This window comes from Rhinichthys klamathensis, unplaced genomic scaffold (assembly GCF_029890125.1).
Source record: "Rhinichthys klamathensis goyatoka isolate OS25496 unplaced genomic scaffold, OSU_Roscu_1.1 h1tg000231l_1, whole genome shotgun sequence".
Lineage (NCBI taxonomy): Eukaryota > Metazoa > Chordata > Actinopteri > Cypriniformes > Leuciscidae > Rhinichthys > Rhinichthys klamathensis.
Genome location: NW_026606755.1, coordinates 253,771 through 270,503, shown reverse-complemented (window position 1 = coordinate 270,503; position 16,733 = coordinate 253,771). Strand labels below are relative to the sequence as shown.

Here is a 16,733-nt window from a genome sequence, read left to right as displayed (position 1 = left end):
TAAAACAGAAAATTAACAGATTTTGGAGAACTAGTTGTAAATGAAAATGTAAATGTATTACTTAAAAATATGTGCTACTTTGGACTGTTTTTGACCGACAGTATTTTATTGAGTGACTTGATGTTTATGATAATGCTGAATGATTTCCACTATAAGATTAGTTGAAAAGGTTACTTGTGGGAAACACGTGATGCTCTGAATGCTCAGTTTTCTGCCCGTGGAAACATCAATATCACAGCAAAACACCCGGTGTTAAATTAACATAGCCATTGTTTATATAACCCACACTAAACTGCTGGAGAACATACATGCAACACTTTGAATATATTTGTTTAATATCTGAGTAGGATATTTGCCTACTTGTCAGACTTTGACCTGCATGCCATTCTCCTTTCATTTTGGCAGAAAACGGTTACCATGGTAATTTTGTGCAAGGGAAACTTCAGCTGACACAAATACTCTAGCAGGCTTAGAGAAACCCAATCTACAATCCTGCTTTGATCAGTGATTCCAAGAAGTGTTTGGACAAATTAAAACTCCTAAAAAGGAAGAATACCACATAGGTACACTGTTTACCGTTCAAAAGTTTTGGGTCTGTAAGATTTAAAAAAAAAGTTTTTTTCTTACAAGGCAGCATTTCTTTGATCAAAAATACTAAAACACATTAAAAATACAATAAAAAACAGTGGAATATTATTATAATTTAAAATAACTGTTTTCTATTTGAATATATTGTAAAATGTTGCTAGCAACATGCTAATTCATGTTACCAAAATGCTAAATCATGCTAGCAACATGGTAATTCATGTTAACAACATTCTAAAACATGCTAATTCGTACTCAAAGCCACTAGATGACAAGCCTGCAACCTTCAGCCAAAAAAGCGTAACGGCTAATGCTAACGCATACGCAGGAAAGGAGAGCAGAGGCCATTTTTTTTATGAATGGATGTCAATGGAGAAGAGGTTTCACTACACTGAATAAACTGCTTTTGTGAGGAAACACCTTATCATTTGAGTAATCGACAGCCTGTTCGCTAATTTTCAACATGTTTTATGCTAAACAGTACTTTTGTTGGGAACGATATGTAGATTTTACTATGATAAAAAGGTTATTTTATAAGAGAAGGCAGAGAAGGGAATGTCGCGACAGGTAAGACTCATTTGCGGCATTACCATAGTATTTAATACGGTAGTAACATTGAGTGATATTGAATATTGTCTAAAAAAGTTAAAAATACAGATGTTTTCTATCTTTGGCTTTCAGGTTTTACCAGTTATGATAAGACTTGAATTGCAATGACTATTATAACTGCATGTATGCATATGATATCATGCTGATATTATGCACTTTAATGAATAAATACAAAATTAATAATTTAATTATAAATATGTTGTTATATTGTAGTGTTGTGTCAACTGCTGAGTGCCTAAGGATGATGATATAACGCTTTTTAATGAAGAATGGTTAAAAAAAACTTTGCAATAGAGTTATTCTCGCTTTTTTGCAAACAATGCAGGCCTACTGTAACTTTGCTAGTGATATAACTGCAAATATAGAACATTTATTCACAAGACCTGCGCGCTAATAATCCCCAAGAAACGTATCAACGTATACGCTTATAAGCTGTTACTGACTGTCATAAAACTTTGAATTGGGTCTGTATCTCTACAATGGTAAGAGATACAGACCCTCTCATCTCCCTTTAAAACAATCTCTGATCATACTAGCAACATGCTAATTCATGTTAACAACATGCTAAATCATGCTAGCAATGTGTAATTTATGCTACCAACATATAGCCTAACCGTGTTGTTATGAATATAAGACAATGTTTTCTTTTTCTTAGAAATGCATCTGAAAAAACGGGGTACCGTCTTATATTCCGGGTCTATACTTTTACGTCAACAAAAAACCTGCTACAACAGGTGGTGCCAAATACATATAAAACTAGTGTGGCAATAAATACGGTGTGTCAAAGTGTAATGTTAGAAGATCACAAGACAGTCTTAAAAAACGCAAACAGTCAAAGAAAAGCTTACCGTCTAAGAGCCGCGGGACTGTCATGTTTGCGTGCCTCGCTGACACAAAAATTTAAATATGAAAAATATGCAGTATTTCAAATAAAAGCATTTTCCAAAAGTCACATCTTGAGAAAAAAAATCTTATAATCCGTCTTATAATCAGGGTTGTCTTATATTCGGAACAATACGGTAAATCATGATAGCAACATGTTAATTCATGCTACCAACATGTTAAATCATGCGTACAACATGCTCATTCGCGAAACATAATAGCCTATACATGTTAGCAATGTGCTAAAACGTACTTTTTCATGCTAGAAGAATGCTAATTCACACTAGCAAAGTGCTAAATCATGCTAACAATGTGGTAAAACATGCTAGCAACATGCTAAATCATGCTAGCAACATGTTAATTCATGCCAACAATGTGCTAAAACCTTCAAAGGTCAAGCTGTTTAAAGTTATTTTAAACTTTCAGACCTGGCTTTGTCAAGTCAACATCAAAGTTTGTCATCAAACTTTACTCATCTAGTTTATACTGTAGCCTATGCCAAGAGACAAAAAAAAGCATATTTTACAAGCATTGCCTTCCTCAGCTTGTCTAGAGCGTTTGGTGTTTTATTGTTCCTCCTGATCAAAACACATGATGGTAGATTACATCATCAGATCTGGCTGTACCTCGGCGAGTGCTGTGTGTGTGTGAAGTGGGAGTTGTACTGGTTCTGAGATCTTTGTGGGTGTAGGTTTAAACCGAGCGGTGAGTGGGATCACTGCAGACCTACAGTATTAGTATCCTCACATTAAGTTATAGATCCACCGCTGCCTGGTTAGTTACAGATTCATGACATGTCTCTATTGAGTGTGACTCAGGGATCTGAGTCACACAAACACACATATATGATGGATGTCAGAGAAACGCAATGGTGCTCTGATAGGCCTTCACTGGAGTCGGTTGTCATGGTAATTTTGCCTCCTGTTGCCTGGAGAAACATGAAGCTTCGCGCCGTCCTTTGACAAGTACCAAACTCCAGCAAACGAGAATTTGAAATGGGTTTTCAGAGGTTTATAACTTAGCTATAATAAATGGGAAGGGACAATTTCCATGTTATTCTATGCTATCTCCACATTTCGTCCCTGGTAGTTTTAAACGCACTATACAAAAACAAATGCGTTAAAGATATGTCTTTATCATGAGCTGATTAAAAACAATGGAAATCCTGCTAGACGCAATTATATGAACAAACTTTAGGGACATTCCGTTACGAAACATTTGATATGACGCTTTATATAACATAAACGTGTGATGCAAACCAGACAATATTTAAGACAATGTCTAAAAGTTATCGTTTAAAATAACGCTTGTCCTTCAGTGAAATTATGATCCCTGTTTGAGTCCTGCACTAATAGCCTACTTAGCGCCTCCTGCAGGACACAAATCAATAAATCCTGACATAAATATTAAGAAATATTGGTAACACTTTACACAATAAGGTCTAATATCGTGAGCTTAGAATTATAAGGTTCTATCTCCGTTTAGGGTAGTTCTGAGATATTGAGCATCAAAGTTTTTACATCCCTGCTGTTTTGTGAGATGGAACCTTTTTATTTTATTAATAACTACTAACAAAACATTTTTTTTTTTTTACAAAAATAACACCACACAGGCATTAATAAACACCTAATGGATAAGATTGTCAAAAACTCAATTTCGACCAAAAGTGGAGATAGAACCTTATAATTCTAAGCTCACGATATGTTAATATTACTTAATGAATTACCTAATGAGTAATATGTTTATACAGCATTTATTGACCTAATGTTAGTTGATAAAAATGTTCTGTTCATGTTAGTTAGTTCACAGAGGATTAACTAATGTTAACACTTGCCACTTTTGATCTTAAAAATGTTTGAGTAAATGTTGAGATTAATGAATGCTGTAAAAGTATTGTTCATTGTTCATGTTAACCATTTTTTTTTTTGAGTAATTTATTACTTAAAATATTTTCAACTTTTCACTTAAAGTATTCTGATACAATTTATAATAATAATTTGTATTGAATTAAAAAAGCAGGCAAACAGAAAGAGATCACCTGGGCTGGAACCGGCAGAACCGACCGACCGAAAACACAGGCTGTGTCCTGAATAGCATTCTCTCTTAAGTAGGTAATTATTTTGAATAAGTAATTACTTAATGATTGCTAAAAATATATGTTCTATATAGTTTAAATGTAATCTGGATGTACTACATTATCGTGACCTACCAGTGTCAGTTATGTCGCTTCACCTCCATTCACAAATCCTCTCCCGTGGCCTCATGGGATAGTAAAGTGTCCATCGTATGCACACTTCAGGATCTCACCAGAAGTAGTAGTTCATCTGGGTACTTTTTGCATATTGTTTTATGAGTACTGTGAATTTGTCACATATTGTTTTTTCGCCAACTATATAGTATAGGGAAGTATGCGATTTCAGATTTCAGTATGCGGAGAAATACTTTTGTAAAGTCAAATCAAACAGCCACAAGTAATACATTATTAAATAATATTTATTTTTTCTCACCTATTTACAGTACATCCCATTCAGTCACAGCATCCCACCCATAAATCATATGAAAGGAAATTGCAATGCCAACGCATCCGATCATAAATGGATATATTTCATGACTTGTGGGTCTCACTTGTGGGATATTCTCCTGAGCACCCAGTTCAGTAACATACACACACACACACACAAACTCAAGTGCTGCTATGAAAATGAGCAAAGGATAATGCTGATGATTTCAACCACATCGTGTAGACATGTCACTTTAAGACCTGCATAAAATAGAATAATTAAAATAAAATAAAATAAAATAAAATAAAAGCAATGCAGGGAAAAGAAAAGCACAAGCCAAAAATGTTTATATTGAGAAAGATTAAGGACAGTCAGGTTTCGGAGCATGTTTCCTGATTATAATATTGATATTAAATGCAAATATTGCGTGCACATTAGCAGAAGTCTGTGTGTGCAAAGCAGAGAAACTTCTATGTCAGTGCTGGAAGATACAGTTGTGAGTGAACGCACATTTAGAGGCATTAATAATCATTTGCTTTAACAAATGGCGCTGTCACACAAACACCAGAGAAAACAAGTGAAATCCTTTTGTCCTTCAAATCTCAGATCAAATATGCACGACTGTCAGTCCTATCATGACCTTTCAAATTCTTCCGACCATGTTCGATGCACTCCTATTCATAAATGCATGTAAATTAATCTTTCTTTCCTCATCTTTGATTAAATATTGACTCAAATCACGTTCAGCTATTTATTATTTATAATTGTTTTGACTCTGCATCCACAACACTTCACAACAAGTTTCCTGTAGAGTTAGTTGAATATTCTGCTACATCTGGAAGAATGAACAGTATATGCCCGAACATCATGAAGAACGCTAATATTAACTGAAACACAACACTCACTCTCGTGAAAATCAAAATGTCAAGCTTTTATCTCTCTGGAGTGAGTTCGTTCATGGAAAACACAAGGAAGAACTAAATAAAGGAAGCTTCACCAAATCGCAACAGGCCACTGCAATATGACGCATCTGCAAGTATGTTTTTGGTTAGAATCGACCATATTAGTTTGGTACTGCTAATGTGATGCTAGTTTGCTACAGATTATTTGTGCATGTAAAGCATTTTATAAATCATTCAGCGTCCCGCTCCCTTTCCCGACCTCAAGTTCCTTTTTGTTTTTCAGCACTCCAGCCCAATGCTGGCCAGCAGAAGCTCCAGGGCACTGAGTTTCTGGTTGGCTTCCTCGATTTCGCTGTACGTCTGAACGTTACTGGCGATGTGGAACCGGATCTCGTCCACCAGAGGGATGGAATCAGTTTCCTGTCTGGCCGCCACGTTCCCAGCATCCTCTCTGATCATATCGGCAAACTCTGGCCTTTCCACCAGCTGAAACAAACATGACTTCCTTTCTGAGCAAAACCTTCCAAAAAATGCATACGCAAATGTTTAATAATATGGCTGCTAGAGCAGAAAACAGTTCTAAGAATTTAATCCTGAGTATTAAATGGTATTTTTGTCATCAGGATTAATTCATGTTGAAAATAGTTAAAACATGACTTTCATAACACATTTAACTTGTGTTAGTGAAACTGAATAGTCAGCGGGAAACAAGCGGGACTTAATTTTATCCATCAGGTGGAAGTTGTTACACTTAAAAAAATAAATACAAAAAATATATATTTATGTAAAATATATATTTTTTTGTATAATATAACTTATTTTTTATTGACAAATAATATACATTTATATAAAATATAATATTTATTTTTATATTTACATTTTATACAAATGTTATAATAACATTAATAATATTACTTTTTATTACTACAAATGTACATTTATAAAAGTTCAATATAATTTGTATATTAAATACATTTTTTATATTTCAAAATACTTTTATATAGTTATATTAAATATATATTTTAAATGTAATTTAAATTTGTATTTATATAAAATATTTATTATTATTATAATATATTATAATAAAATAGAATTTTTATTTATATTTAAAAATACAATAAACACTTTTTTATATGATATAAATATACATGTATATTTTTTATATAAAATCAAATATTATTTCTATATTACCTAACTAATTTTATACTTATTTCTTATAAAATTATACACATTTATTTTGATATATTTATATTATATAAATATAAATGTATAAACATACATTATTGTTATTTCTATACTACATTTATTTTTATATTTACAAATATTTTATAATAATATTACAAAATATTTTCATATAAATGTATAAATATCTAAAATAAATCATTATTTTATATTATATCATTTATTTTTACATTAATATATAATATATTTATATAATTTATTTTAATAATAATATTTAAATGGATGAGCGGGCCACAATAACACCAGGGACATTCATTATGAATGTAAATAATGTGAATTTTGATAAGCATAAACGCAGCATAACCGTGAACGAACACGCAGCTGCTGTACCCGCTCTATGATCTTGGCCATGTATTCTGTGCACTGGTCCTCCAGACGCGAGAGCCGGAACAGTTCTGCCGTCTTCCACATGTGCAGCACGTTCTCCTCATTGAGCAGCGCGGCCAGGGTTCTGCCACACAGACGCTTCAGACCCGGCAACAGGTACATGTCGGCCACACACAGAACCTCATACACGTTCTCATGAGAGAGCTGGAAAACAGTGACAGAGCACATCACTTCACTAGCACATCTGACACTGAGGCATTTATGAAGCTGTTTAACATGATTTCAGCTAATCAAGTACAATTTATGATACCATTGTTGTCAGGGGAATTATTAGCATCTAAATGATATGACTTGCCTTAAAAGGACTTTAAAGAGAGAGTGTACGTTACGACGGTTTAACGTGAAAGTGTTTCCATCTCCTCGGGGTTTACAATTCAATTTGCATCAAGGAACTTAAGCTTTGGCTGAAGGCAAATCACCTTAAATTTAACTCAGACAAAACGGAGGTACCGCAGGTCCTTCCTTAACACAGCAATTAGACTCTTTAATTGCAGTAACAACACTATGTAGCACTTATATCTATTACAACCATATTTTCTTTCTATCTATCTATCTATCTATCTATCTATCTATCTATCTATCTATCTATCTATCTATCTATCTATCTATCTATCTATCTATCTATCTACCATCTATCTATCTCTCTACCATCTATCTATCTATCTATCTATCTATCTATCTCTCTATCTATCTATCTATCTATCTATCTATCTATCTACCATCTATCTATCTATCTATCTATCTATCTATCTATCTATCTATCTATCTATCTATCTATCTATCTATCTATCTATCTATCTATCTATCTATCTATCTACCATCTATCTATCTCTCTACCATCTATCTATCTATCTATCTATCTATCTATCTATCTATCTATCTATCTATCTATCTATCTACCATCTATCTATCTCTCTACCATCTATCTATCTATCTATCTATCTATCTATCTCTCTATCTACCATCTATCTATCTATCTATCTATCTATCTATCTATCTATCTATCTATCTATCTATCTATCTATCTATCTATCTATCTATCTATCTATCTATCTATCTATCTACCATCTATCTATCTCTCTACCATCTATCTATCTCTCTACCATCTATCTATCTATCTATCTATCTATCTATCTATCTATCTATCTATCTATCTATCTATCTATCTATCTATCTATCTACCTATCTACCTATCTATCTATCTATCTACCTATCTACCTATCTATCTATCTATCTACCTATCTATCTATCCATCTAATACTGATTGGTTCTAAATCTGTTGTGTCCAAACCACCTGGCCAACTGATAGACCTGGACGGTGAGTTTGGTGACCTGACGATGCCCTCTACGACAGCTCGAAATCTTGCTGTATTTCTTGATTCCACTCTTTCATTTAATGCTCACATTGGTAAGGTGGTTATATCTCTCGTATTTGATCTTCCAGTCAGCAGGATGCTGAAACTGTTATACATGCCTCTGTCACATCTTACCTTGATTACTGTAACTCACATATTTATGGCCTTTCAGCTAAAAACATCAAACGATTACAACATGATCAAAACTCTGCAGGCCGTTTGATTTCTCTCACAAGAAAGAACGAGCACATTACTCCAATTCTTCCGGTTTTCGTATAAACTTCACGGTGCTAACCCTCACCCTCACGCACAAAGCTCTTCATAACCTTGGTCCTTCATCTGATTTATTTCAACCTTATGCCCCTGTTCGTTCATTAAGATCTTCTAGTGCGGGATTGTTAATGACTCCTAAATTTAGTCGGGTCCCTATGGGTGCCAGGTCTTTTAGTGTTACATCTCCCAGGTTGTGTAATGCTCTACCTCAAGACATACGTCAAATATCCTCTCTTCTTTCTTTCAAAAACCTCTTAAAAACACATTTTTCTCTGAATATTACTCTTCAGCTCTTGGTCTGTGTATTGTACTTTGTTATGGCTGTTTGTTATTTGTCTGTATTTTTTGAGAGCACGTTTACATGCACAACAATACGCTGATAACTCAGTTTAACATGCAAATCAATAACCTGGCAATGCAAGTAAACCACGTTTAGAAATACTGTATTAAAAAAAACAGGTTATTGCCCGGTGGTGACGTCAAAACTTTAGCATCCATGTATTTCACTATGTTTATTATGCGAGTTGTGCTTTTGTATATAAATATATTTATTTATTTATATTTAGCTTTAATTCATTTTTAATCATTTTAGTACAACTTACACCTTCAGTTAGTTGCCAAACGTTTGCCAAAGGTTTTTCATATATAATATTTCTATTTTAATTTATTTGTTTTAGTTAATGATAACAACACTAATAAATATCAGTTTGTTTAATGCTAGAACTACTCTAGACTTGTATTTGGAAGCGTTCGGTAAATAGAAAATGTTCAGCATCTGTTGAGACATGTCTTGATTGTATGTAGTGTTTATTGCACATGTTTGTGTGTACCTGAGTGTTGTCACTGTAGATGTAGTAAAGGATTCTTGTAAACAAATCGTGAGACACATCGTGAAGGGTGATGACGGGAATACTGGGATGAGCCTGTAGAGTTTCACCCTCGCAGAAATGATCCTCCATCAGCGCTTTAAAATAATCACTACGACCACAGAAAAACGCCTGCGTACACACACACACACACACACACAGACACGCAAGTTTAATCCGCAAAATGCCCTTTTTAATCAACCACAAATAGAATATTAAAGCACAACTGTCAATCTAATAATCGATTCTAAGTGATTAAAAATATAACCAAAGACAGACATTACACTGATGTCTTCATTTGCATTTGGGTTGCAACTAATGCCGTCCCAAATACAACAACCAGGGATTATGATTATCAGTATTACCAAACACTGACCTTATGACACAGGAAGTCATTGCCCTCCACCCGGAAACAGATATCAGGATAACTCGGAAAACTGTCAGTTAGATCGAAAGGAAGCTGACCGTATCCAACCTAAAAATCACACAGCAGCAGTTTTAATCAGTGATGAATATCACAACACAAAACAAAACATCACTGCAAGCAGTATAGAAATAATTGTATGTTTTTTATTAAATAGGAGTGGTTGACTTTAGTCTATAATACTGCAGCTCAACATTCTTGCACACTTATAAACAAGACCATTCAAATGTTTGTGGTCGGGAAGAAAGAAAAGAAAAGAAGTCTCTTCTGCTCACCAAGGCTGAATTTATTTGATAAAAAAATACAGAAAAAAACGATGATATTGTGAAATATTTATATATTATAATATATAAACTGTTTTCTTTTTGAAAATATTTAAAAATGTAATTTATTCCTGTGATGAGGAACTGATACTTTGAATATAACTATTTTAACAACCAGTTGCTAGGCAATCACACATTCCGGCACAAATCTTCACCCTAGTGATAAGAGGCTATAGGTGTTCAAAGTGAGAGCTGAATTCCTAATAAAGGTAAGCGTGTGTGTGCGTCCTCTCACCCTGAGCTCAGCAGGAAGTGCACTGTCAGCCAGCAGAGCCATTCCATCCTGCAGCTGAAAGTCATGAGGATCCAGTGTTAACACCTTCACACACGTCCCGGGCTTATTAGACACTGACAGAGAGAGAGAGAGAGTGTGTGTTGTTCAAACTGATTTACCAAATCATAACTAAACAATTTTTTTTTTTAAGTCCTAAAATTACTGGGTTTTTTTTGTAGAAAAAAATAAAAAAATGCAAAAAAAGCTGATAAAAAAAAAAAAAACCTGCTATTATTACACTATTTTAACTGTTAAATAAGGTTCAATAGATTAACATTATTTAATGTATTAGGGCAGGGGTGAACAGAAGAGATTTCTTTCAAAAACATTGAAAATCTTACCAGTTCTTTAGTTCAAAATGACAGCTTGACTGTAGCCTGGGAAAACCCAGACAACTTCCGGCAAATTTAGATTTGCTCTGAAAGTTAGTCTGGCAAAGAGCTCATTCAAGCCCATTTCCAATCCGTCGAAATCGAGGCACCAATCAGAAACGTTGGGGCGGGCTTTACACGATGACGACAGCGCTGGGATTTTGAAGCAGATTTTGTAGCCTACATTACAAAGATGGATGCCGCCGTCGAACATCACTCGTTCCAATCAGCTATCGCGTCTGTTTTAAGTTTCCTTTTTGTTAAAAACCGAGCAAAGAACAACACTCGGAGATGTTTCTCCGCCGCTCTGCATACGTCATCTCCTTCATCGCTCTGATTGGGTTTAGGTCTATCCGCGACGTCCGTTGGTGACGCCCCTCTGGAAATGATTTGTCTATGACGCTTTGCCAGACCATAACTCAGTTACAACTGAGAATGGTCTGGTTTTAACCAGGCTAGCTTGACTGTACAATAGCTACTTTAATTTACGAGTTTCAAATTAGCCTAACAGTTTCACCGGTGTGTTGACTAGACTGGTTCCTCACCAAACTCATAAACCTGTTTGCACTTCACTTCCAGCTCCTCAATCAGCTCGCTGATCTTGCACTGTTTCGCCAAACGCTTGCAATCCTCCACGTAATTCACATCTATGTCCAAACGACCTGAAAAAAAAGAAAAACAGCACAGGGTGAGGAAAAAAATAGTGTCTGGCAGAAGATTGCTAACTTAACTCTCGGTCTTGGTCTGACGCTCACCAGTGTAGAAATACTGCATGATTGCACCGAATGCAGCAGGATTGACCTAAAAAAAAGAAAAGAAAATTGAAATGGACACATTAGGATCATGAAAGTTTGAAGCATGCTGGTGATGTAAAAGGTTATAAGAGAGCTTCTTAATTTAACACAACCCTAGGGAGAAGATAATTAAAGCAGCACAAGATGTGAACAGTAGCATTAACACTTTCTGAAAAAACTATGAACATACACTTTCATGTTTAATACTAATTGATAAGAAGGTGGTACAACTTATTAGTCAGGAAAATGACACTTACAAATTTACATATACTTTTATAAAACATATACTTTTCATAAAGGTATGAAAGAGTGTAGTGGTATGCATAATTAGAACATCTTTGACATGATCTCACAGGCCAGTGTTTTTTTAGTATCATTGAGATACTATTATAGTTTTTATTATTATTTTGAATCAGTTTTATTTAAAAATTTTCCGTTTTCATTTTAATTTCAGATAAAGTTTTAGCATTTTTTTTGTGTATTTGTGTCAATTTTTAAATGTCGATAGAGTTTTTATTAATTATTATTATTATTTTTAGTTATTTGAGTACATCAAGTTAAACTAAACGAATGCCTTGGCAACTAGCTGAAATAAGTTTTTAGTTCATTTAACGTTCATTTCAAGTAACACTTTTGTTTTTATGGTTGCAGTTTGAGTTTTAGTGTAGTAATCTATAATAACCCTGCTCCAATAGTATCAGGATGAATACAAATTGGATTTTTTGTGCAGTCAAACAGCGCCTACCAGTGGATGTTTGAGTGCAATCGCACTCTTGCCCTTCCACTTGGTCTCCAGCATGTGAGCGAAGTATTCTGATCGGGCACTCAAGATACATCGGTGGGCCTTGAACATCTCACCGTGCACCATAAACGTCACGTCACTGTAGTTGCCCTGCTCCAAAAGCCTGTGATGGGGAAAAGCACCAGTCAGTTTGTGAAAGTGACTGTGGTTTGGGCTTTTGTTTGTATGTGTTTATAGTCCTCACGTCTGCAGGAACTGGTCGTAGTAGTCTCTCTGCATGGCCTTCGCTGTGATGCGCTTGTACTCTTTGAGCAGCCGGCGGATGGGGTCGCTCAGCGCTCCGTACAGACAGCGCTCGCCGTCAAATGTGTTCGCCTCACACTTTGCTCCTGCCACAACAAAGATCAGTAATACATATGGTGCAACTGGTCCTTCGGCTCAAATGGACCCGAAGCATTTAAATAAAAAATTATTAAAAATCATAGCTTCATCGGAATGGTCTGAAATTTGGTGACTTTGTTGGTACTTGGTATATGAACACCCAAAATAATTGGGGACAGGATTTGAATAGTCTAAGTGGTTGTAAAAAAAATAGTAACACTCAGGACCTTCAGGTCCAAATGGACCCCCATAGGAAATGAATGGGAAATTGGCAAAAATGTGAAAATACAGAGTTTTTTTGTGCGTACAATCTACAAATCAGCCACGATCCAGAAAAAAAAGCACACAACAGTGAAGGGGTGAATCTATAAAACATCAAGAGTGCAAAACAGACACATCCACACACACACACACACACACACTTTTATGCACATACACACTAATAAATTCAGATTACATATATCTGTTTTGAAATTTTAAAATGCTCAGTGTGTCCACCAGATGGCATCCATCTCATTACAAAAATTGCTTTCATGAGGCCTAGGCTTGACTCTAAAATGAAATACAGCTTTAATAAAAAAAAAAAAAAAAATTTTTTTTTAAAAATTCTATTATATTCAATAGGAGAAAAAAGAGGTCATAATCATTGCATAAATATTAATTATAAATCATAAAATTATCTCAAAACACCAAAAAAGAAGTATTAATATTAATCCCGCCCTTCGGGTCCATTTGGACCCGAAGGCCCCGACTGTGGCTGTTAAATGAAGGACCCCAGAGGGTTAAATAAAATTTATTTTTTCCTGGTGTGACCTTTTAAAGGGGACCTATTATGCAAAATTGAATATTATAAGGTGTTTGAACACAGATATGTGTCCACAGTGTATGTAAACTACCAGTTTCCCCATAAATCATAAACAGTCTCTCCAAACGAGTGGTTCCAGATTTCCCGCTACTCTTACGTAAGAGCCCTATTAGCATAGATACCACCCTAAATGAGCCGCAGCAGTCCGCCATTTCTGTTTCCTTGCTGTAGCATCTGGAGATATACAATGTCTGCGCCAAAAAAACATTACAAATGTTCTGTTATTGGGTGTACCATAAGAGTCTCCATAGACTCCCAGTCACTGAAGACACCGTGATTGAATTTCATTTATGTCGGAATTGTGCCGAAGAAAGTTGTTAAAGTGTTATATATTTGCACAAATCATTTTACGCTGGACTGCTTCAAAAATCAATGCCCGACTCCTGTTTGAACATGTAAAGCTGAACTGAACTATTTATTTTTATTTTTATCTGGAAGCTCGTTTCAGCCATGGAATAAATAATTTAAAAAAGGTAATTGCAACTTTTTATCTCACAATTGTGATTTTTTTGTCCTCACAATTGCGAGTTTATATCTGATAATTCTCTGACTTTTTTCTCTGAAATGTGAGATATAATCTCAAAGTAGCAATTGCGAATAATAAAGTCAGAATTGTGAGATATATAAAATGTATGATCTGGTTTCAATTAGGACATTTAAGTAGCTTTTATAAACGCCTTAGAAAAACACATTACTGGTGTGCATCTTGAGACAAAACAATGTCAAAAACAACAAAACAAAAGCAAGTTGCTTTCTGTTAAAACAGCTCAAACATGCATTTTAGTCTGGGACTAGACTTAAAAGGCTTAAGTCTGTGAAACCAGGGGTATAAATTCTATATATTTTAAATCTTGCAATTATAACTTTTTCTCAGATATAAACTCACAATTGCTTATTGTGAGCCTAGTTATAATGTCCGAATTGCAAGACATAAACTTCTGAGAAAAAAGTCAGCAGATTAAAAGTCGCAATTACCTTTTTGTATTCCGTGGAGGGAACAAGCTTCCATAGTTTCAGGCTTTATTTTGTATCCTAATCATTAAAACCTGACTATACAGAACAGAGTACAACTCCCTGGTTAGTTATGAATAATCGTTATAGCATTTACCGTTGGCAAGCAGGTACTGCACCAGCTCTTCATGTCCACAGAGACATGCATAATACCTGAAGACAAAACCAGAAAGATATCAGTGGCTTCATCAAAACAGACATGGCAGACAGTAAACGGAAATAAGCAAGCAGTCTTACAGAGGTGTGCTGTCCCACTTATCTCTGATGTTCAGCTCTACATCTCTTTGTTCAACCAGGTATCTGGAGAAGATGAAAAATGTTAGATACAAACCAACCAACATAATAATTGAGAGAATCACACAAGCTTTAAAGGGATAGTTCACCCTAAAATGAAAATTGTCATATTTTTCTTTAAAATATCTTCTTTTGTGTTCAACAGAATTAAGAAACTCATACCGGTTTGGAACAACATGAGGGTGAGTAAATGATGACAGCATTTTCATTTTTGGGTGAACTATCCCTTTAAGAAATCTGTACTTAGAAAAGACTAAGTACAGTAATTCTTTACTGTATGTGGGCCAATACAGTGACATGTTATCTGTCACCCTCACATGTTTTTCCTTCTTATTCTGAGGCCACGCAAGGTCTTTCACTGTTTCACAACATTACTGCAAATATTAATAAAACAACTGAATGACACTGAAAAACAACCCTGGTATATTATGGTGTTACAAGCAAAGCGTATATTTCAATCAAAGGTGCTAGTCAAGCGTAATTCTATGTTGCAATGAAACAGCATCTTAGCTAGTAGCTACTGAATGCACATACTAGTTACTAGATAATATATATATATATGCCATGCAGTTGCTTAGATATGCATACAGTCAGTATCCAAACACTATATATGCCTTGGATTTGCACATTGTTCGTGTTGCATGTGCATATACAGTCTCTAAAGACAACACTGGTCATGCACATTTGTTTATACAGTATCTAAGACTACATAGGCTGTTTTAGATAAGCATATGTAGTGTCTAGATACGAAACGTATTTGTTTTGATATGCATATGTGGTATACATGATAGAGTGTGTGTGTAGCCCAAGCACATTTGCTTAGAAGTGCATACAGTATGACTATAGAGGCCATGAACTTTTGTTTAGATATGCATAATTAATATATAAAGACTATACAAGTCATGTATATTTGTTTAGGTATGACTAAACTGTATGTACAGACTATATCCCATGCACACTTGGTTACAAATAAATCAAAGTCTAGAGTTTATGTAGGCTTTGCATATTGACTTGTACGTAACGTTACAGAGTCTATATGTAGTGTATATTTACTCTGTATATACAATATTTTGATAATAATTAGGCCGTGGATATGTGTTCACATGGAAAAACTTCAAAACAAAACAACAACAACAACAACCCATCAGCTGTCTGACCTCACTCTGGCAATGTCGCCCTTTCTGCAGCTTGAAAACAGATCAACGGCGTCCATCTGCGCGGCGGTAAAGCTTGTCTGAAATGCATTGAAACGGCCTGTCTAACAGACAGGATCGGCTACAGGCGCACGGGCAGAGACGGTTGTGGAAAAGGTAACACGGAGCCTGTTTCCAGGTGAGATTCGAGATGTCTGCTGTCTATTCTCGTACTGAAAGTGCTCAGCAGCAAACGTAAACAGGAAGCAGATTTGTGTGCGTTCTGCTGAGTTTTGCGTGCGTCCCAACAGCGCCATCTCATGGATTGTTTTGGAATATACTGACTGACTGAAATATATTTATTTATCACACACAAATTATATTCCATATTAATTCTGTTATAGTTCATGCTGATGCTACCCTAAATGAGGAAATAAAATTGCGTTTGATTTCGAGAATTTGATTTATTATTTAAGTATTTTAACGTGATCATTTTTGTTAGGAAAAAATACTTTGTAA

The 16,733-nt window shown here is 35.0% G+C and overlaps 1 protein-coding gene across 1 annotated transcript; it reads right to left on the bottom strand.

Moving 5' to 3' along the window:
* Positions 1-5,330: 5,330 nt before the first annotated feature.
* On the bottom strand, positions 5,331-16,496 carry abtb1 (ankyrin repeat and BTB (POZ) domain containing 1). The gene is made up of 12 exons (XM_056265238.1): positions 16,239-16,496; positions 15,025-15,087; positions 14,885-14,940; positions 12,775-12,919; positions 12,534-12,693; positions 11,750-11,795; positions 11,540-11,656; positions 10,585-10,697; positions 9,979-10,077; positions 9,567-9,734; positions 7,052-7,252; positions 5,331-5,965 (listed from the first exon to the last, which is right to left on the bottom strand). The coding sequence occupies exons 1-12, from the start codon at positions 16,292-16,294 to the stop codon at positions 5,759-5,761; spliced, it is 1,431 nt and encodes a 476-aa protein (XP_056121213.1). The 5' UTR covers positions 16,295-16,496; the 3' UTR covers positions 5,331-5,758.
* Between the last annotated feature and the right edge of the window lie 237 nt (positions 16,497-16,733).